Below are 24,046 nucleotides of genomic sequence, written 5' to 3' on the forward strand. Positions count from 1 at the left end.
TTTTTCACTACTGCGCATGCATATACCGGTAACGCATCTCGTTGAATATCGCGGTAATCACGTTATTAAATTCAATAGATGTGGCCACATTATCGCCCGTTTAAACATGTGTTTTTGTTGTTGTTTACATCTACATCTGCCAAAGCTACGTTGCGATGTGGAATTTTCTGAAAGGTGTACAGAAACCGCCAGAGACAGCGACAAAGCGACCTCGGTCTGAAGAGGAGAAAAAGGCCACCGATAAAGCGTACGAGAAGGAGAAACGACAAAGGACTTATAAGCAAACATGGGAGCAGGGTAGGCCTTGGCTGTGATACGATTTTTATGGAATAATTAATTTTTTTCAAGTTGATTCCTAGTCAATATGAAGCTCCTAATGCTTTCTCTCTCATAAATGGCTAAATACAGAAAGCATGTTGGACATATTTTGGGTGCTATAGTCATGATAGTAAGTATATTTGTTTTCAATACTCATACACCAAGTTGCCAAGTTTGCCAATATATTATTATTTGTTGATGTTATATGATGGTGCTCTGTGTTGTTCTCATTTATGTATTTAACAACAGTATCAAAATACTCGGGTCTTGAAATAAATGCACATTAGTCATGAACAATGGTAACTGCTCTCTTTTGTGTTGTTTTTGACAGAAGTAAAATTCATACATGAACAAATTTTGGCTAGTTGATTTTCTGTTTGGCTAGTTACTTTGGAAGGTAACTAGTCCGGCTGGCTGGTGAAATATGAATTTCTAGGCCTGATATATATATATATATATATATATATATATATATATATATATATATATATACACACACACACATAAAACCTATTATGGCCATAAGTCATGTTTCAATGCCATTTGAACATTCTTAAAAGCTTTCTTATGCCATTTGTGTGTAGTCCAAATATTTTTTTTATGAAACCCGTGAGATTACAATATGTTTATAACATGTTATTGTACGTTTTGTACTGCTTAACTAAAAACGTAGGATATGGATGAAATCAAATACATTTTTAAGCTCTTATGTTCCAACTAATTTTTCTTGTGCTTCACTAGCCAGCTGTTAAATACACAGAAACAATCTCTCCTTTATACCGATGCTGTAGCCATGCATAGTGTAGTCTTTTCTCCTTAATCTGGCCATGTCATCTTCAGGATTTTCACATATCAGTGCTAAGAAACAGACTTGGACAAAATTTTTTGCCACATTCTTGGAGATTCAATTAATTTGTGAAGATTTTTATTCGAAACCCAGCTACAGATGAAAGAAGGATTTAGTAAATACCTGTGGTGGTTGTAAACTGAAGGAGAAACAGACCGGGGCAGGGGGAAGCAAATGAGAGTGGGTGAGATACACAGAGTATGGCTAAGGTATTCTTAGCTTGATTCAGTGCATTCCAGCTGAAACGCAACACCACAAATCATCAAGGAGGGAAAGATGCTAGTAGAGTTTTATAATGCCATTGGTTCCAAAGAATCCACTCATGGGAGAGAAGGATGGATATTCACGTAAACCACCTGGCGGAGATTCAGGCAAGTTTCACAATTTCACATGCTTCCTCGTTTCTATACTTTGCTCTCCTTAGGATAATCAAATACCATTTAAACATACAGACCACAATGACTCCCAAAAGTCAGCTGTTTTGGTTTTGCCAGACTGGCCACATTAAAGGTTCCAGTGGGAAGCAAGTGCCCTCTTCTTTCTTTCCATATGGCCTGCATTACTTCACCAGCATGCCAAAGGGATTTGAAGCTCATCTACTAATTATGACTTTTCCTTCTTCTAGCATTCCATTTTTCACATGCTTATATGCTGTGAAATGCTTCGAAAAAGAAGAATCCAGACAGTGGGGAGAACTGCTGGAACTCTGATTGCATCTCATTCTGGGTGTGGAGAAGATAATACAGGGTGTTTAAAAAAATTTGATATTTCACAATCTAATAACTTTGCCAATTCTCGCTCAATTGACCTCAAATTTCAACAGCATGTGTGGAAACAGGTCAAAATTTTATGTTTAATGTTTATCTTTTTAGGTATAGAAATGCCATTCACTGGAAAAGAAAAGGTGTCTTGTGTGTTAGAGTACGCTCGAACACAGTCGAACAAGACTGTGCAGCGTGCATTTATGAGAGAATTCTCTAAAAACGCACCAACTGCAATGCAGATTTGGACACGGCACAAAAAGTTCAAAGAGGAAGGCTGTGTGTGCAGGGCAAAAGGATCTGGACGACCACCAGCATCAGAAGAGACGGTCGAGCGGGTTCGCGAAAATTGAAAATTTGTGAAATCGTTCATGGAATCCACATACCTTTGAGTTTCTCATTCAGATTTTGAGGAATAAATCTGATATTGCTCAACATTAAGTCTGCTCAGTTTCATTTGCCTAGACTATGTAATTTCTTGGATATTTGCATCTCAAATAATATCACATTTCAGGGGCGAAGCTGGGGGGGGGGTGTCCTGGGGTGCCCGTGACCCCCCCCCCCTTTGTCAGACCATACATTTTTTCAATAGCCGCATAAGAATATTAGAAAAGTAGTCTGGCTAACGCGACTGCAAAGCTCTGTGAGCATTTGGTCTGGCCAAGATATTAAGCCCAACCGTTTCCCAGAGCCCGTGGTTGACCCGCCTCCCTGAAATGCCTCAGTTTGCTACTGGTCGAAGCCAGAAAAGGCTGTGACGAAGCTTAAACCAATCACATCACTCTTTCCTCTGACGTATCCGACGCGACGGGGCTAACTGGTAGATTAAACTGTTACCGAAGCCGGTCGGGAGCAAGGCGAAAACGTCCTTCCTTTCAATAAATACCAGGGCTGCTCTTTGCTCCGTTTTCAATGAGAACTTCCCGTTGAATGCTTTCAATACAGCATCTATGCGTAATAGATGCGGAAGTGTGAATGAAGCGCTTCCGGCATAGATTCTGTAAACAATCTATGGCTTCCGGTCGCAGTTCTACTACGTCACTGCCTTGAACACGCCTCTACCCAGGGCCGTTGGAGATGCTCAAAGTTGATTGGTTCCCGATTTTTCGGGAGCTTGGAAGAGCTGTAGATAGCTTGCCTGGCCAGACTAAGCTCGCAACAGGCCCTCGTGTTGCGTCACGCTTAGGATGGGCGGGCCCAGGCTATTAGAAAAGTGCCCACTGTAATTTTTCTAATTTTTTTTTTTTTAAACTAGATTGTCACCTCAGCCTCATTAGGGTTTCTATAACCTTGTATGGACTTCCTGTGTGCGGGAGAGGCGTATGTAAGTGCAGATATGTTAAATGCGATATGAGCATAAAGTATGTGAAATGCACACAACAGGCAAACAGTCCGAAACAGCAGGCAAAGTTGTAATCGAGGAAACAGACAGGAGGTCAATCAAGGCGTGGACAGAATATCAGAGGCAAAACTATACAAGATCAAGGGACGAGAAACAGGAGTCGAAAAACCAGGAGGTCAACAAGAACAGGAAACAAGGCTCTCTAAGGCACACTAGATGTGGTGTAATACTTCGCATCGTCCTTGCATGGGCGCGGTCCTTAAATAGCCCAAACATGGTTCATTGATTAAAAGATAGGTGTTCTTTGTGTGTGCACGCAGCCCGAGGCGCGCCTTCAGGTGCAGAGCCAAGGCGTGCAGGACTGATACAGTTCTGCGCAAGCGCAACACGATCGCACTAGAAAGCATGGTCAAGCTGCCAGTGTAGCTGCAGTCTTTTTAGTTGCGAATTACAAGTATTTCCTCTTGTGTTAATAATTCACCATGTCAAAACAAGCAAAACTTTCCTCCTTCTTTTGACGTGAAGAGAGGTAAGCAATTTATTATATATTTTTTTCCATCAAAGCTGCATTTTGTGGCTTTGAAGCTAAGTTTTAGTGCCGTTTCTAGAACACAACATCAAGAAAACATGGAAGAAACAGCAATAATGGAAGAGCCGGTTTCTAAGCTACCTAAAACTAGCAATGGTAATTTATTTTTTGTTAAATAATGTACTCAGGCTGCCAGTCAGTGTGTGACCCCCACCTTTGAAAAATCCTAGCTACGCCCCTGCATTTTTTGAAACACCCTGTATTACTCATGGTGCAGAAATACGAAGGTAACATACAGTGGCATGCAAAAGTTTGGGCACCCTTACTGAAAATGTCTGTTACTGTGAATAGTTAAGTGAGCAGAAGTTGAACTGATCACCAAAAAGCATAAAGGTAAAGACGACACATTTCTTTTCAGCGTTTTCTGCAAGATTTGTGTATTATTTTTGTTTTGTACAATTGGAGAGTGAAAAAAGAAAAGGAACACCATGCGAAAGTTTGGGCACCCCAATACATTTGAGTTCTCAGGTAACTTTTGCCAAGGTTCCAGACCTTAATTAGCTTATTGAGCTGTGGCTTGTTCAAATTCTTCGTTAGGAAAGGTCAGATGATGCAGATTTCAAAGCTGTATAAATTCTCTGACTCCTCAAACTTGTCCCTAAGATCAACAGCCATGGGCTCCTCTAAGCAACTCCCTCGCATTCTGAATAATAAAATAATTGATGCTCACAAGGCAGGAGAAGGCTACAAGAACGTAGCAAAGTGTTTTCAGGTAGCTGTTTCCTCAGATTGTAATGTTATTAAGAAATGGCGGTTAACAGAAACAGTGGAGATCAAGGTGAGGTCTGGAAGATGAAGAAAACTTTCTGAAAGAACTGCTCATTGGATTGCTAGAAAGGCAAATAAAAACCCCTGTTTGACTGTAAAAGGCCTTCAGAAAGATTTAGCAGACCCTGGAGTGGTGGTGCACTGTTCTACTATGCAGCGACACCTGAACAAATATGACTTTCATGGAAGAGTCATCAGAAGAAAACCTTTCCTGCGTCCTAGCCATGAAATTCAGCATCTCAAGTTTGCAAATGAACATCTAAATAAGCCTGATGCATTTTGGAAACAAGTCATGTGGACTGATGAAATCAAAATAGAACTTTTTGGCCACAATGCGCAAAGGTATGTTTGGAGAAAAAAGGGTGCCAAATTCCAGGAAAAGAACACCTCTCCAACTCTGAAGCATGGGTGTGGATCGATCATGCTTTGGGGTTGTGTTGCAGCCAGTGGCACATTTCATTGGTTGAGGGAAGCATGGATTCGAATAAATACCAGCAAATTCTGGAAGCAAACATCACACCATCTGTAAAAAAGTTGAAGTTAAAAAGAGGATGGGTCCTACAATAAGACGATGATCCAAAAACACACCTCAAAATCTACAATGGAATACCTCAAGAGGCACAAGCTGAAGGTTTTGCCCTGGCCCTCACAGTCCCCTGACCTAAACATCATTGAAAATCTGTGGATAGATCTCAAAAGAGCAGTGCATGCAAGATAGCCCAAGAAACTTGTAGAACTGGAAGCCTTTTGCAAGGACAAATGTGTGAAAATCCCCCAGGTAAGAACTTGCCAGAGGGGGTGTTACTAGGTACTAACCATGCAGGGTGCCCAAACTTTTGCTTCGGGCCTTTTTCCTTTTTTGTCATTTTGAAAATGTAAAAGATGAAAATAAATTGCTTTTGCTTAAAATATAAAGGGAATGAGTCATCTTTAACTTTATGCCTTTTGGAGATCATTTCATCTTCAACTTGCTTAACTGTTCACAGTAACAGCAATTTTGACCAGGGGTGCCCAAACTTTTGCATACCACTGTATATGCCTCGGTGGACGTTCCAACCATACATAGCATATGACACACTCCATACGTCCTTAAACGGTGACTTCTGACTGGGAATTAAAAGGCTTGCTAAATTTTTTCTGGTGTTTGTGGAAATGTACACAGCCTTAGCATCTTTTAAACATGGTAACGCCACCATAAGGAAAAGATTACAGTCCTTCCTCACATACAGGGAGTTAGAGAGATAGACAGAGTAAGACAAAATCGACCAAAACAAACTAACATTAAGTGCTAATTTGCAGAGCTCAAGTGCTGGAGCCAGGGCAGTGGGAAGGCAGCCAGGATTTACAGGAAATATATATATATATATATATATATATAAAACATGTGGCAGATGTAGCTCTGAGTATAGGTGTGTATGTGTTTCCTTACTTGTACAGTTCCGGCGTGGTCAGTCACAGGGCCCAGCTGGACATACTGAACTTGGATATCATTGGCCTGCAGAGGAGATGCCTCGACCGTCCCCGTCCCATCAGCAGAGGCCACTGCGATGAGCTGAGTCCCTCTCAAAACCTACACACATGCACAGAGTAAAAGCTCAGGATGAAAAGATGCCAGCTGAGACAACTTGACTCGTACAGCTTAGTTAGTGAAGGCCATGATGTAGTACATCTATACGGTAGCAGAGACAAGAACAGAGCTGGTCTACAGCACCAGGGAGAAGTTTGGACACAACCTTCTAATTCAATGTTTTTTCTTTCGTTTTGTGAATTAAAAGACACTTCCTGTCTTAAAGTAATGATGGATGTTGTTTCTCTTTACTTAGTTGAGCGGTTCTTGACATAATTAACAGTTATTCCACGAAATCGAGTCGTACATGAGCTGATGGTCGACAAGGCGTGTACCACCGAGTTGGCTATAAGCCATGTACGACAAGATTGAGTGGAATAACTATTTTATTCTATCCACATTCACTGGATTTTGAGAAACAGAGCATTTTTATTTTTTGCAAATTCTATAAGTAAAAACTTGAGACAAAACGTCCGACAAAATCATTTCCACTTGGAATGTAAACAAACCGATGAAATGACAGGAGCAATTTGTGAAAAATGCTAGAATAATAATTCTTGAGGGCGGCATGGTGGTGTAGTGGTTAGCGCTGTCGCCTCACAACAAGAAGGTCCTGGGTTCGAGCCCCGGGGCCGGCGAGGGCCTTTCTGTGTGGAATTTGCATGTTGTCCGCGTGGGTTTCCTCCGGGTGCTCCGGTTTCCCCCACAGTCCAAAGACATGCAGGTTAGGTTAACTGGTGACTCTAAATTGAGCGTAGGTGTGAATGGTTGTCTGTGTCTGTGTCAGCCCTGTGATGACCTGGTGACTTGTCCAGGGTGTACCCCGCCTTTCGCCCGTAGTCAGCTGGGATAGGCTCCAGCTTGCCTGCGACCCTGTAGAAGGATAAAGCGGCTAGAGATAATGAGATGAGATGAGAATAATCCTTGAAAAAAAAGCTATTCTTACCATCAAATACTTTTAGTCCATATTTTGTTACCTTTTTTTTAAACTATTATTTTTTGGGTTTTGTTTTTGAGCAGAGTTTTTATTCCGTCCTCGGTTGGTTCACACACTCCTCCATTTTGTTTTTCTCTACTCACAGTATTACTGGGTTTCAGTCATATGACTTCTTTTCTTAGCGGTTTTACCGGAAGTGAAATAGCTGGTGGTCTAAACGGCTGCCGTAGTGCAACAACTAGTGATAACTTATCAGCGTTTGCTCGTAATCTAGAAGCCACTGCTGGCTTTAGATATATTCAGAAGATTGCTATGTGCAGTGGAATCGACCCCTACAGTCTGGGAAAGAAGGATTTGTCGTACGATCTCGAAAACTACCCTTCAGTCGAGTTCCTGAACTATCTGGTGTTGCAGACGTCCTTCTGCACCGCAAAACAGATGAAAGCATGGAAGAGTATGGAGGCTTACAACTTTTTTGTACGTGGCTGGGTAAAGGACCTCGCTATCAAGTCGCTGCCGAATGAATCCTGTATTGTTTTTGCCCGTGTAAATATGTTTTTTTAAGCTTTTTGTTCACGTCTTTACAACGAAGCGCTGCAAGTTGAAGTGTAAACAAACAACAGTTGGCTTGATTCTCACTTGTGTTGGCTCTTATCTCTCAGGTCAATCATTCACAAAGATCATCAGAAACCCCTTTAAAGACCTGGATCTTGGTTAAGCAAGACGGAGAAGTGATCACGGCGCATTGTAACTGTACAGCTGGGTAAGAATTTTGTCGCGACCTTCATGCATATGGACTTTGTGAGGAGTAAACAAAGAAACAGCTGGGGACTTTAGCACTTCGTGACTAAAAAAGGTACCATAAAATAATGACACATAGCAAGAAAAGTACTTGGAAAACACTAAGGACATCACTGAGAGGGAGATACAAACCTTTCACCAAGTGATCACTGCAAACTCGAGCATGCTTCGACTCGGCTCCCTTCGATTTCACTGAGAGGTTCAAAAGCCACCTTTCTCGACGTCTTTTTGTGAAATCCTGTGTTTGTTCACCCTTTTTTATTAGTTCACGGGGAACCCTGAAGAAACTTTTATCAGTTTCACGGTTTGATCAATTCAAACAACCTAAAACAACGCAAGCGTAAGGCATTTTTCATGCGAGTGATGCACCTTCTCCTTACAAACGCTTTGTCAACTGAGCTTTGGTAGACCACCAGCTAAAGTTCTGAATAACTAATGAAGCAGATGTGACGTCACGTGAAACCCAGCAATATGATCTGATATCCTAGCAGTAGAGTAGCCAATCAGAGCGCACGACTGCTCATATCCAGTTAATGTTTTTGTTTGTTTTGGCCGGGCATCACTCGAACTGATAATCACATCATTAACGTGAATGTGGATAGAATAACATGGATGACTACAGGTGTGGAATAGGGCTATTTACTGTATTTTTATTATTTACTGTTTGATCTCAAACTTATGAAGGCAAGAAATTGCACTCATTAACTTTTGACGAGGGCGGCACGGTGGTGTAGTGGTTAGCGCTGTCGCCTCACAGCAAGAAGGTCCTGGGTTCGAGCCCCAGGGCCGGCGAGGGCCTTTCTGTGCGGAGTTTGCATGTTCTCCCCGTGTCCGCGTGGGTTTCCTCCGGGTGCTCCGGTTTCCCCCACAGTCCAAAGACATGCAGGTTAGGTTAACTGGTGACTCTAAATTGACCGTAGGTGTGAATGTGAGTGTGAATGGTTGTCTGTGTCTATGTGTCAGCCCTGTGATGACCTGGCGACTTGTCCAGGGTGTACCCCGCCTTTCGCCTGTAGTCAGCTGGGATAGACTCCAGCTTGCCTGCAACCCTGTAGAAGGATAAAGCGGCTAGAGATGATGAGATGAGATGAACTTTTGATGAGGCACCTGTTAATTGAAAAGCATTCCAGGTGACGACCTCACGAAGCTGGTTAAGATAATGCCAACAGTGTGCAAAGCGTCATCAAGGGAAACGGTGGCTATTTTGAAAAATCTAAAATATGAAACATTTTTGTTTAACAATTTTTTGTTTACTACATAATTCCATACATGTTCCTTATTTAATAGTTTTGATGATAGGTATTGTTCTACAATGTAGAAAACAGTCACAATACAGAAAAACCTATGAAAAGGTAGGTATGTCCAAACTTTTGACCGGCACTGTAATTGTCTATACCAAAAGTTAATCAATGCTTATCTAAGTGGAAAACTGTTCAAAAGGCCTCATGGCACAATCTGAATTTACATGCAATCTTTATTATCTGACTAAAGTCAGCAGTAAACCAACTGAGACTATTCTGAATGGAGTTTATCTGCTTGAAAAAGGTGTCGATCTGTTTAATAATCAGTTTAATAGAATAACTGCCAAATAAACTGCATGTGATTATTTTTTATTGCAAGCAAAATACAAATAACTGCATTTATTTTTTTCGTGGTGCGGTTTCCATCAAATCCTGCGCTCTGATTGGCTGGCGAGCGTCTCCGTATCCTACAATACGGACCCCGGTTATGGACCTCTGGCGACTCGCTCGTTCACAACAACAAACATAGTAGCAATTTTTGTCAACGTTTATCTTTTTTTAAAATAAGATTTATTTATAAGATTTTTATCAAAAATCTTATAAATTTTTGCCAGCATTTCTCAGGAGAATAGCATTAATTTTATAGCATGGATAGCGATAACGACAGTGTTCACAGCGAAAGCGAGTTTTACTACCCTGAGGAAGAAGAAATAAAAGAAAACATTTCAGGAGAAAGCTAAAAACCTGTAACTGTTGTTAACGCTGAGCAAAAACATGGCTGAATCCTGAATGACTCCTATTTGTATAAATAGGGGACTACATAGGTGGCAAAATGTAGTTTTTTTCCTGCCATGGAAGTGCACTTGTATACCGAGGAGGAAGCCATTTGCATTACAGCCGTGAATGAGGATTCAAAATGGCGCCTCGGCTCGGTTTTCCCTTTCGGGTGCGCTCGTTTTCTGTTAGAATTTGGTAAAGAAAAAAATAAATATATTATTTACCAGCTTAAGGTCGGTCCGTATGGTGAAATACTGTGACCTCGGCCCAGAGGGCCTCGCTCAGTACTTTCAAGACCTCGGTCACGGTATTTCACGATACGGACCTCCCAGCTGGTAAATAACATATATGTATTATTTTTCATGTGTACACACTGGCCAACATGGAGGCTGAAAAATTTGGTTATTACACACTTAGAAATATGTGAAGAGTGTAGGTAAGGTACAGGAACTTATAACTCTACTCGCTTTCTGTTCAATAAGGGCTTTTGAATCATGGTTTGCTCAGACAGACATCATTTAAGATTTCTGTGAAACACTAGTAAGGCAACTCAGCACTCAACTAAGCGTGAACTAACGTGAGCTACTTGTTACACTCAGAGGACTCATTAACTTCTTGTCCTGGTGATACTGATACACCTCCCATACACAAGCATCCCAGTGTTTCCCGTACATTGATTTATTTGTGGCGGCCTGCCACAATATCAACACTGACCAGCAGACTGCCACATATTGATTTTCACATACACTACCGTTCAAAAGTTTGGGGTCACCCAGACAATTTTGTGTTTGCCATGAAAAGTCACACTTTTATTTACCACCATAAGTTGTAAAATGAATAGAAAATATAGTCAAGACATTTTTCTGGCCATTTTGAGCATTTAATCGACCCCACAAATGTGATGCTCCAGAAACTCAATCTGCTCAAAGGAAGGTCAGTTTTATAGCTTCTCTAAAGAGCTCAACTGTTTTCAGCTGTGCTAACATGATTGTACTAGCCTGGGAAATCCCATGCTGCTTTGCACAATCGTTCCGATCTGAAAAGACAGCATGGAAACTATGGTCTAAAGGCTCGCCTGAGTTAGGGAGCCAATCAGAGAGTGGGGAGGGGTGGAAAGACGGTGACGCGTACTACTCGACAAACGGAAGCTTGTAGTTTATTTGGGACTGTTTACGGATCACATTTAACATGGCGGCGAGCGATACGAACCAAACTTTCGATCAAGCTTTAGACACTGTTCTGAATAGTTTAGAGCGAAAGTTTGTTTTAAAAAAAGAACAGCATTTGGCGTTACAGTCTTTCTTCGCCTCTTCATCGCTCTAACTACATCACCAGGTACAACTGCCATGATTGGCCATGGGCTACGTATATGCCAAATGATAGACATTCGCAACGTCCAATAAACGGCCGTTGACAATCGTAAACCACACCTCCCCTACGAGAAATTCAACAGGCGGATTCCAGACCATATTTCACTTGTGATATGGTCTGGTGTTAACCAGACTATGATTGTACAAGGGTTTTCTAATCCTCCATTAGCCTTCTGAGGCAATGAGCAAACACATTGTACCATTAGAACACTGGAGTGAGAGTTGCTGGAAATGGGCCTCTATACACCTATGGAGATATTGCACCAAAAACCAGACATTTGCAGCTAGAATAGTCATTTACCACATTGGCAATGTATAGAGTGGATTTCTGATTAGTTTAAAGTGAGCTTCATTGGAAAGAACAGTGCGTTTCTTTCAAAAATAAGGACATTTCAAAGTCACCCCAAACTTCTGAACGGTAGTGTATCAATTTTTTTTTTCTATCTAAAATGGGTAAAGCTCTCTGCTGTGCATTGATTCGCTCAGCCCCTTATGCTCTCTTTCTCTCACAAAATTACTGACTGTGAATCCACATGTTAAGTCTGACACCAATAGCCATTTCAAGGCCAAATGCTCTTTCAGCGCTGTTAACTTAGACTTTGCCACAAAATTTGCCGACTTTTTAGACCCCTTTAGCGACTTTAATTTAAAAAAAAAAAGCCTAGTGACAAAGCTCAAGACTTTTTCTGCACATTAGTGTCTGGAACTCCGCTCTCCAACTCGCATCACAGCTGCTGGTGTACAAGTTTAGAAAGCAGGCTCGCTCGACTCACCATCAGCGTGTAACACCTGACTTGTGCTTACAAACAAACAATCGCTGATAACCATCGTCTCCTACTAACCAATCACCTCCCCCCCCAATGACCAATCACTGATCAACACTGTTTGTCCTACCCTCTCTCCTCTTTGTTCTTCGTTTTAAACTCTCTTTTCCGAGATATTATATTTTAGAAGCACAAAACACGAGTAAACATTTTCCTTCATGACTATTCACCGTTACTGCTTCTTTTATTTGCATTTAGTAGCCTGTAAAGGAGTAAAAGTTTGGTTCGTAGTGCCATGACCAAAGATGACTTCTTTCTATCAGAAATATTTTTTTTAAGAAACAAATGATAATCTATTATGTTATGTGCTGACAAAATTCTATTAGATTACATTGAGTAATATCTTCCTTAGGGCGGCACGGTGGTGTAGTGGTTAGCGCTGTCGCCTCACAGCAAGAAGGTCCTGGGTTCGAGCCCCGGGGCCGACGAGGGCCTTTCTGTACGGAGTTTGCATGTTCTCCCCGTGTCCGCGTGGGTTTCCTCCGGGTGCTCCGGTTTCCCCCACAGTCCAAAGACATGCAGGTTAGGTTAACTGGTGACTCTAAATTGAGCGTAGGTGTGAATGTGAGTGTGAATGGTTGTCTGTGTCTATGTCTCAGCCCTGTGATGACCTGGCGACTTGTCCAGGGTGTACCCCGCCTTTCGCCCGTAGTCAGCTGGGATAGGCTCCAGCTTGCCTACGACCCTGTAGAAGGATAAAGCGGCTAGAGATAATGAGATGAGAGATGAGATATGCCATTGATCTTGAATAACTAGAGCTTGAGTTAGACACTTTTCTCTCAGGTGGTATCATCAAATCTCATCAACCTTTAATCTCATCGCAAGGAAAGCAGTAGAATGACAATTGCATAGTTTTTTTTTGGCATTAGTTTTATTCAAACATAGAGGGACACAGCACTGTGGCATGTTGAAAAGACGAGGCTTGGACCTGGAAATACAGTCGTTACTTTACGCCTTAACAAGAGGATAGCCCCTCTTCTCTGTGCACATTCTGAATTAAAACATGATTATGCATGGGAGGAAGAAAAATCTTTGCATGTAAACTTTGCAGCTACTGGGTCTGTGTGCGTATGTGTACGCATCCAAGATTTCCCAGTCCAAATAAATAAATAAATAAATAAATAAATCTCTTTGAGTCTTGCCTCTTACATCATGCCAGCTGTGCATGTGAAATCTGTAAAACGGGCTACCAGTAACTTTAACGTCAGAGTTTACGGTCTACCCCGATCTCTAATTCCAAGCACGTCACACATTACACAAACAGGGAGTGCTATAAGTATTCAAAAGAAAGAGCTGATGTGTATTCACTAGGGGTGTAAGGATACATTGTGACACATTACGATGCAAAAAAAAAAAAAATCAGACAATGTGCATAGACGGAATCACATCGTGGGAAAAAAAAACATTCTAGTTACAGAGCTAGTGAAAATGCACTATTTGAACACTAGAGGTCGCAAACTGCACAACTCATAAAATACACAGAGAGCACGCTAGGCTCGATAGCTTCATATTACAATGACTGGTATGCTAGTGTTGTAGTCGAGTCACTAAACCTCGAGTTCAAGTACAAGTCATTAAAAAAAAAAACCTTTGAGTTGAGTCTACTACTGAGCCGAGTCTGAGAACAAGACTCCAACCGCACCATTTGACGGTGGCTGTTTTAGCGCCAATAACATTAGTTTGCTCCTGAACATGATGTATGAACAAGTGAATGCGCGTCCTCTTTATCAGGGAGTGCGAAGTATTCTGTCAGAGATGGTTGGGAGAGGGATGTGAGTGCAGAAGGTGTGTTTATTAATACAAGTGAAGACAGGTAAACAATCCAGAATGGCAGGCAAAATCGTAAAACAGTGAAACAGGCAATAGGTCGAGCGAGGCACAAACAGGCTATCGTAGACTCGGCAGCATCAAAGACGAGAAACAGGAAATCTGGGATCAGGAAACCAAACAAGGAAATAAGGCTCAGTAATGTATCAGCAACGCAACTCAATACTTCGCAAAGTAAGTGCGTTTTCACAGTTTTTATATAGGTGTGCTGATTGCGCCTTAAGCCTGTGCAGGTGCGAGTCGTTTACGGCGCGCGAGAGTCCGGTTGGCATGCGCGCTGTCCGGAGCGCACCCGAGAGTCTCTCCAATGGGCAGCACGGTGGTGTAGTGGTTAGCACGGTTGCCTCACAGCAAGAAGGTTCTAGGTTCGAACCCAGCAGCCGGCGAGGGCCTTTCTGTGTGGAGTTTGCATGTTCTCCCCGTGTCTGCGTGGGTTTCCCCCACAGTCCAAAGACACGCGGTTAGGTTAATATGGGACGGCCTTGGGCTGAGGTGCCCTTGAGCGAGGCGCCTAACTCCCAACTGCTCCCCGGGCGCTGTTAGTATGGCTGCCCACTGCTTTAGGTATGTGTGTGTGCTCATTGCTCACGTGTGTGTTCACTGCTTCAGATGGGTTAAATGCAGAGAGGAAATTTCACAAGTGTGTGATGAAGAAAGTTGTGCTTTCTTTCTTTAATGCACGTGCCAAGGCGCACAGGTGTGACGCTCTTGCACGAAATTAGTATAAAATTAATGTAGATATAAATATCTTATGCCAAAATATTATGGCATGTTACAAAAATTAAAAAATCCGAGTCATCATCTCCAATTTACAAGTCCTAATGCAGTTAATGCACGAGTCTGAGTCCAAGTCATCAGTGCTCAAGTCTAAGTCGAGTCACGAGTCCTTAGAATTAGGGCACGAGTCGGACTCGAGTACTACAAGCCTGTGGTATGCATTATAAGTCAGATGATTACAAAGCTATGCTATAACTGTTTAAAAAAAAAAAAAAAAAGCTCTTCAGTAGCTTTCAAATGACACCAGCCCTGAGCCGCTGTGAGCTACAGTCCATGAGTATGAGATCGTAGAAGTCGGACATTTTAGCCAACTTTGGAGCTCCATTTCCAGTTAAAAATGACGCCTCAGGTGTGGCTATGGACCTCATTATGTTTCATTCAATCATTTCTTTATTTATTCAGTCAAAATTTAAGAGAATTTATATATTCATTTCTTGAAGATATGATGAGCCTGTAGTACGTTTTGTTTGCAATATTAAACCCTCTGTTTGTTGCATTTTTTTAGTTTTATGCACAAAACGCACCCCGGTTTCCATTGGCTATTACTCAGAACTAGAAAAGGTACAAAAAGGAGTCTTCCTATTTGAAGGTTTTTCTTCATTCAAATTTGGTTCAAAACACTGAGAATCAAACTGAATTATGAATTGTGAAGCCAGTATCGAGAATTGACGTGAACTGTCATTAGAGTGTATCATTATAACCCTAGTGTTCACCCCTTTACAACAAATGCATCAGAGTTTATCTCTCCATTCACAGGTACAGAACCAGTCAGAAGCTTGGAAACACCTACACACTCATAAGTTTTTCTGTTTTTTGATGAATAGAACAATACTGAAGACGTCAAAACTTTGAAAGAACAGGTGGAACATATACGGAATTATGTGGTAAACAAAAAAAGTGTGGAAAAAAACCCAAAATATGTTTCATATTTTAGATTCTTCAAAGCAGCCACTGGTTACCTTGATGACGCTTTGCACACTATTGGCATTATACCTGTGACGAATCTCAATCATCCAGGTACATAGTAATCTGTGGTTGGTTGAAGAGAGCAACTGGACTTGCTTGAAGATTCTTGAAAACGTTTCGCCTCTCATCCTAAAGGCTTCCTCAGTTCTGTCTGACTAATAGGGAGTATCCAGCATTTATCCCCTCATGGATCGTCATAGAATCCGAATCAGAATGCTGATGGCTGCATTGTAGGTGGCTGATAAAAGATGTCATAGACACCCACCTCTGTTCAATGATGGTCGTTCCAGGTTGACAAAAATGAACGATCCTCTCTGGCTAAGATGTCTGCCAATTTTCTGGAAGTCCTCTCATACTCCCGCACCAGTCGAAGGGATCTCATCCCAAAGTGCGTAGAAACATATCTGTGAAGATTCTCAGTCATCCAGGTACACAGTAATCTGTGGTTGGTTGAAGAGAGCAACTGGACTTGCTTGAAAATTCTTGAAAACGTTTCGCCTCTCATCCTAAAGGCTTCCTCAGTTCTGTCTGACTAATAGGGAGTATCCAGCATTTATCCTCTCATGGATCGTCATAGAATCCGAATCAGAATGCTGATGGCTGCATTGTAGGTGGCTGATAAAAGATGTCATAGACACCCACCTCTGTTCAGTGATGGTCGTTCCAGGTTGACAAAGATGAACGATCCACTCTGGCTAAGATGTCTGCCAATTTTCTGGAAGTCCTCTCAGTTAGTCAGACAGAACTGAGGAAGCCTTTAGGATGAGAGGCAAAACGTTTTCAAGAATCTTCAAGCAAGTCCAGTTGCTCTCTTCAACCAACCACAGATTACTATGTACCTGGATGACTGAGAATCTTCACAGACATGTTTCTACGCACTTTGGGATGAGATCCCTTCGACTGGTGCGGGAGTATGAGAGGACTTCCAGAAAACTGGCAGACATCTTAGCCAGAGAGGATCGTTCATTTTTGTCAACCTGGAACGACCATCATTGAACAGAGGTGGGTGTCTATGACATCTTTTATCAGCCACCTACAATGCAGCCATCAGCATTCTGATTCGGATTCTATGACGATCCATGAGAGGATAAATACCTGATACTCCCTATTAGTCAGACAGAACTGAGGAAGCCTTTAGGATGAGAGGCGAAACGTTTTCAAGAATCTTCAAGCAAGTCCAGTTGCTCTCTTCAACCAACCACAGATTATTGGCATTATCTTAACCAGCTTCATGAGGTCGTCACCTGGAATGCTTTTCAATTAACAGGTGCCTCGTCAAATGTTAATTAGTGCAATTTCTTGCCTTCTTAACGTGTTTGAGATCGAACAGTAAATAGTAAATAATAAAAATACAGTAAATAGCCCTATTTGACAACTGTAGTAATCCATATTATGTCAAGAGCCGCTTAACTCGGGGGCGTCAGAAGCATTTTTAATGTTTCCTCCCCCAGAAAATTTTTAATTAATTAGATGCCATTTCCTGCATTCTGGTGTATTTTTAACAGGTTGTTAAACACGTAATTTTACCTACAAAAGTCACTTAATTCAATGACTATTTTCGAGACTCAACAATAAGTCCTCATTCAACTAGTCCATATATTCATCAGCCTGTTTTTAAACCCGCTGCTCTGCCTAAGATAATGAGATGAATGTGACACAATTAATCACCAACAATGACTTTATGGGTGCATTTTACTTTTTATTTTGTGTTTCCTTTTTTATTTAGTTTTAGATGGAACACAACATGCCACTGTGCCAAGCAATAGTGACACTCAACTGTATGTTTAAAAATAAGAATATTCATAATTTCACACAATGAACAGGCATGACATGGGATCATGCAAACTTCATAACACAAAATTACACTGTGTCAAGCAACGGTGATGCATAAAAAATAACTTCACACAACGAACAGGTGCAATTTTGTTAACCATCAACAGTGACTTTAGTGGGTGCGTTTTACTTTTTTCTGATTTAGCGATACTCAGAACAAAAATGGCATGGCATCATGCAGTCTTCATAACACAAAATTACACTGTGTCAAGCAATGACACATAAAAGAGAACTTCACACAATGAACAAGTGCAGTTTTGTCAACCTACATGCAATGGTGGTACTACAGTAACATTTCCAGATGAGTATAACAAACAGATTTATAGATATAACTCCTTATATTGGTGCCACCACAATTTCTACCACTTCATAACTTTTATCCCCCTTTCCTTCACAATCCACCTGGAATAACATCCATCTCTCTCCATCGCTTTCCTCTCTACTATTCCTTCCCCATACACTGATTTCCCATCTTACTTTCCAGACCAGACAAAACAAGTTCTTCAGATCACAACAGGGAATCAATAAATATCATCAGAGCAGACTTTACCTCATTCTTGGCATTACAGTAAGGCAGGCCTACTGGGTTTGAATTAAATGATAGCTAAGGTTAAGCTAGCTGATACATCTAACATTGACTAGCCAGCTAACTGCACTAACATTTCCATTGGGACAAAAAACCCTGTCCTGTGGGGAAATTCTGACTTACTTTCCGCTTCTTTGTAAAGAATTTCCTTATGTCCATTCTGTCTGGGGAGGAGCAAATACTGCAAACAATTAATCATCAACCAAGAATACCCCATTAAGCTGAGCTTATTTCATTGTTTAGTTGAACATTAATTTAACGTGTCCTAGGGTTAATTTTGAGGGCATATAACAAAAGAATAAGGTTTTAGCAAAAGCTAGACATTGTGAGGTTGCAATGGGGTTGACGTCACCTCCTCCACTTTCGAGCAGCTGCACCTGAGATTCACTTCACTTGTGTGCGGTGAGCTGTTGTAGGTAACGCCCGGAAAACCCGGAGTGGATTTTCAGTGGTACCGTATGTGTATTCTCTTATTGATCAAGTGGAAAGGATTCTTTCATGAAGCAATAGAAACGGCGCTGGGTGAACTAATATTTTATGTTACATGTGGGGGGGGGGTCCAAGCAAAGAATTATGAAATGTGAAGGGGACACGCCCCCTTCACATTCAATGGTGGTGACGCCCATGGCTCGACTAAGTAAAGAGAAACGACATCCGTCATTAGTATTGTACTTCTTCCCACTCCTTTTTCGAACAATGTGCGGTGTATTGTAATGTCTTAGCTCTTTATGTTATTTTATTTAGTCTTTTTTTGTCACTTTCTCATTTTCTTTCTTTTGTATGTACAGTTACATACATTTTTATACATGTTCGAAATATACATGTTCGAAATAAATAAATTCATTCATTCATTCATTCATTCAAAACTTAAAGTGTCTTTTAATTCATAAAAATAAAGAAAAACCATTGAATTAGAAGATGTGTCCAAGCTTTTCACTGGTGCTTTATGAGTGTAGACACTCATTCACAGGAGACCAGAAAAATAATTCCAGTGATATGGAAACTAAGTGCGTGCCTGCATGTGTGTGTGGATTTATGTGTATGGATTACATTAGCATTAGTTGTGGAGTTTGCATGCAGCCTAAACTTGATACAGTAAATGACGACCTGATTTTGTTCCTGGCAAGAAACGATCTCGAAATAAATTTTAATACGTTTTCCATTTTCAACATAAGTTGTATGGAATATCTGATTAGAAACCTCCCAAGTCACTGTTACCTCAAATGCAATCTATCTTGTCCAAACCACACGATTTAGATTACTAGATTGCAAATTCCTGTAGAAAATGAATAAGATTAAGACCATAGTTTTGTAAATGGGAAAGAAAAAAAAAGTGCAACACACAGACATTGTAAAGAATAAACACAGACCTTGAAGAACTGACAGTGTGCTGTGTCAGTGTGTGTTCTCAATCTACTACATTATCACAATCTATTTGATGGACATGACTACAAGAAGAGGAATTTCATTTTCCCCCAATCGTTCATAAATGCAGCGATTCCTCTAAACTCTCATGGATTGACTAGTCAACAATAGAGGCCCTGCTGATGTGGATGAGAACATCCATGTTTATAAAATTACTTAATAACAAATGAATGTGTCTTAAGGGCGTAACGCAATACCATTATCTGTGTCTGTATCTGTTTAATGTTCCAAATATTTGTCTGGGACTGTTTTTAATTCCACTCATTCATTTATTATTTTTGTTTATACCTTCCAGTGATATTTTCTAATTGATTTAGTTTAGTTCCATTGTCCAAAGGCTAAACAAAATAGCCTAATTTAAACAACCGCAACCAAGACCAGGCAGTTACTAAGGACTGCTGCATGTTCATGAAGGAGATCTTTATTTTCGCCTCACATCTGACTGCTCACTCACATCCGCACGCAGGTGAAATCCACCAGCTTGCTCAACTTTGTGTTTTTGTTTTTTTTGGCGTCTTCTGCAAGACTGTAGTCCCAATACACACCCCTCGTTTCAATCAGATGCTTTTCTGAACCTTTCTGGCAAGCTGTCTTAAGCCTCGGTCACAACCGGCCGTACGTGCTCCTGCGGCCGGTCTACGTGCAAAAAACGCAAGAAACGCACGGAGGGCGCGCGTGTGACGTGCTGATTTTCGAGCCGTTGACCGGCCGCAGAGGTTCTTTGTCATGTCAAACAAACTCTACGGGCGCTTACGTTTTTTTTCAGGTTGCAAGACAAACTTACGGCCAACACGCGTCTTTCTCCATGAACAAAAAAACCGCAGCGATTTAGGAAACGCCAAAAATCGCACAGCCAAAAAATCGTACGTCCGGTTGTGACCTAGGCTTTAGGGGGTGGTGTGGGGCGGGGGGTGCAGGCCACCTATTCGTATCTGTATTTTTATCCGCTTGGAAGAAAACAAATTACCTGTTCAATCTGAATAATGTACTTGCATTCAGTTCAGGCTTGTAGCACTCGAGTCCGACTCGTGCCCTAATTTTAAGGACTCGTGACTTGACTTGGACTCGGACTCGTGCATTAGCTGCATTCGTACTCGTAAATTCGAGACAAGGACTCGGATTTTTTCCTTTATTTTTTGTAACATGCCATAATAATTCTGACATAAGATATTTATATCTATATTCATTTTTGTACTAATTTTGTGCAAGAGAATGCACATTCAAATGTTCATACGTCATGTTCAGGAATAAACTAACATTAATGGCGCTAAAATGCCTGGAGAGAACGCCTCTAGGATTGTCCACTTTGTTTATACAGACTTCTTGTGGAGTGGGGGGAGGAAAAAAAAAATGTGTTCCATATGTAGAAGAACTATCGAGGAAACGATGGGTACAACCTCGAACTTCAATGGTCATTTGGCAAGACTCCACCCAGAGAAGTAAGTGACATGCTATGTTCATTGCCCTGTTGATAGTGGGCGGGGCTTGCTTGCTGAGCGATGAACTAGCTAGTGTTAACCCTCTCTCATGTTATTTGCCCTGTTGATAGTGGGCGGGGCTTGCTAAGCGATGAACAAGCTTTTTATCTGTAGCCTATTAACTAAAATGGGGCAGTCGAGCAGTAATATTAGTCCAACACAGCAGCAGAGACGCTTTCACATAAAGACAGCAACAGCCACCGTCACATGGTGTCGTTGGAGTCTTGTTCTCGGACTCGGCTCGGAATTTTCATTAATGACTTGAACACCGGGGACTCGAGACTGGACTCGGACTAGAGGTTTAGTGACTCTACTATAACACTCAGTGCGTTTACATGCACATCCAAATCGAGCTGCTGTCGGTAATCGAGCTAAGGGTCCCAGCAGGGGTGTCAGAGAAATCCAATCCTACATGCACACAAGGAAATCGAGCTATAGATAGTTTTCACATGACGTCACAGAGTCGGAGATTCCCTGGTGGCGGCCATCTTGGAGGACTAGCTTACCGTACGGGTCACTAAGCACACATTGTAGCCCGCGAGTTACATTCATTTATATATTATTTACATTTATAGTTACATTACTACTATTTAAAGCTAGCAATGGTGCACACCTGTTGTATTCACGGCTGTCGTAATAGGTCAGATGATGAAGTCAAGCGGAGCTTTTATGGAATTCCCACTGTACGGGAGCACGAAGGCGAGCAAACAAAGAAACTCAGCATACAAAGGAGAAATCTATGGCTTGCGAGAATCAACCGCAAGGATTATCAGCCTTCCAAACACAGCAAAGTCTGCTCCGATCATTTTATAAGTGGTAAGTTGTTTAAATAAACAATCAATTGTGTTTAAGTTTGTTTTTGGAAACCAAAACATCATGTGAACAATCTCTGGAGAATGCCTAACTGGAACCGCTGAGTGTACGTTTACATTGTAATGTACACTTAATATCGCTCGTTTGTCACGTTTCTATTTGAAACTTGTCACTTCACTCACGCAAGGGTCATTTTTGAAAAACATTTTAGGTCTATTCTGTATGATTTAATTTGTGTTTGGGATGCAAACAGCGCGCCTTTTGGCGGATGCCGCCTGAATCGCGCAGATCTGGGTTTTTTTTTAGGGAGTGTCTGATTATAATTTCAAAGTAAATTCTGTATTAAAATTACTAAATAAGCAAATCCGTTACAGTCCATGAAACAGGAAGTATAAGGATGAGAAAAAAAAAAACAGTTTAAATCGGGAAACTGCGCACATTTGTGCAGCCCGAGCGGTGTGCAGGACTGCGCAAATGTGCGCAGCTTCCCGATTTAAACTGTTTTTTTTCTCATTCTTATACTTCCTGTTTCATGGACTGTAACGGATTTGCTTATTTAGTAATTTTAATACAGAATTTACTTTGAAATTACAATCAGACAATCCCAACGCCCCCCCTTAACAAAAAAACCCCCGGATCTGCGCGATTCAGGCGGCATCCGCCAAAAGGCGCGCTGTGAATATATAAAGTTGTATATATCAGACAGCCTTTAAAGTTTGATGAAGTCAGTTTCAGGCTTTGGAGCAGGCTTTGGCAGTTTCAGGCTTTGGCAGCCCTGCATAGTCACTTGAAAATGCATCTTTGTCCACTTCGTAGGGGTCAATTCCCCTAATCAAGGCCAGTTTGGCTGCATACCGTTGTCGTGAGATGTCGTCTAATGTATCTATATACTTCTGTTTGCTTGATTTTGCCGACATTGATCTTTATTTTAGAAAACTGACTATATGACTTCATAAATTCGTCCGAGATAACGTAGCCGGTAGTGGCGATGGTCCGTTTTGTTTGCCCTCCAACATGGCAGCTGGGGGGCGTTCCCCGGAATGCCGTGACGTCAGTGAAAACTATCTATTGTCTCGTCTCGTCTCGTCTTCTTCCGCTTATCCGGGACCGGGTCGCGGAGGCAGCAGTCTAAGCATGGAAGCCCAAACTTCCCTTTCCCCAGACACCTCGGCCAGCTCCTCGGGAAGAACACCGAGGTGTTCCCAGGCCAGCCGAGAGACATAGTCCCTCCAGACTATCTATTGTGTGAGGTACATTGTGCACCCGAGCCACAGGTGGCGCTACACGCCCCATCGTGTTGGTACACTTCCGGTTGTCGTCATGAAGAAGAGCTATTCAAGAGTGTAAACAAAGTTATCAGTTCCGTGTTCGTTCGTTCTCCTTGTTCCTCCTGCTTGCTACTACTACTACTGTTGTCATGCCGACCGAGGCTGTTGTGTTTCCCGCTTGTGGTCTCGTCACTCGTCACTTCCGGAAGGGGCAGTGCTGAAGTAAGTAGCTCGACTACGTAGCTCGATAGGGTTTACATGCACTAAGTAGCTCGGCTACAATCGCATAATCTAGGTCGCGTAGCTCGATTACGAGAAATCCAGTTCGGTTCGATTTCAGCCGAGCTAAGGTGTTTCCATGGCATTTAGAACTTCGATTTCAGTCGAGCTACGGCAGAAATTCGATTTTCTCTATGTGCATGTAAACGCACTGACTGATTCACTTACATCTCTAGTCTGTGTGTGTGTGGTGTGCTGGTGTAAAGCTCAATAATTTTCGAGCTGACGCTGACAGAGACTATGTCCCAGTATGTGATCAGCAAAGGCAGGCAAAACATTCACACACAAGCAGACACACACAGACCACAAAGCTGAGGAAAAACCACCAATGAGCACCGTGAATAATTTGTTCAGCAATGTCACTCCGTTCGTTCTCGTTAGCCTCCTGTTATTCATGTATTGTCACACTTCTCTGTCTCCCCATGATGACCTCACCGCCTAAAGACTCGCAACAGCACATTCTGTGTGACACAAGCAGAGGACAGAACTGCCATCCATTCTTAATTAGCAGGAGAAAGAATCTGTCCCTCAGCACAAAATGCCACACAAACCTCAATTAAAGATGCAGTGCAGGCTCAGGCTCCTCCTCATACCACAATCCAAACCTTGGCTTTGAAGCTGTGAGTCACTGGCGTGTCTCGAGGTTGCGCAG

The 24,046-nt window shown here is 41.8% G+C and overlaps 1 protein-coding gene across 6 annotated transcripts in view; it reads right to left on the reverse strand.

Moving 5' to 3' along the window:
* Positions 1-24,046, reverse strand: part of banp (BTG3 associated nuclear protein) — a 152,375-nt gene that overhangs the window by 27,485 nt on the left and 100,844 nt on the right. For all 6 annotated transcript variants that reach the window (XM_060915037.1, XM_060915035.1, XM_060915039.1 and 3 more), the window contains one exon: positions 6,055-6,195. In XM_060915037.1, the coding sequence (XP_060771020.1) occupies positions 6,055-6,195 (141 nt within the window). The remainder of the gene's footprint in view (positions 1-6,054; positions 6,196-24,046) is intronic.

Source organism: Neoarius graeffei, chromosome 2, assembly GCF_027579695.1.
Source record: "Neoarius graeffei isolate fNeoGra1 chromosome 2, fNeoGra1.pri, whole genome shotgun sequence".
Taxonomy (NCBI): Eukaryota; Metazoa; Chordata; class Actinopteri; order Siluriformes; family Ariidae; genus Neoarius; species Neoarius graeffei.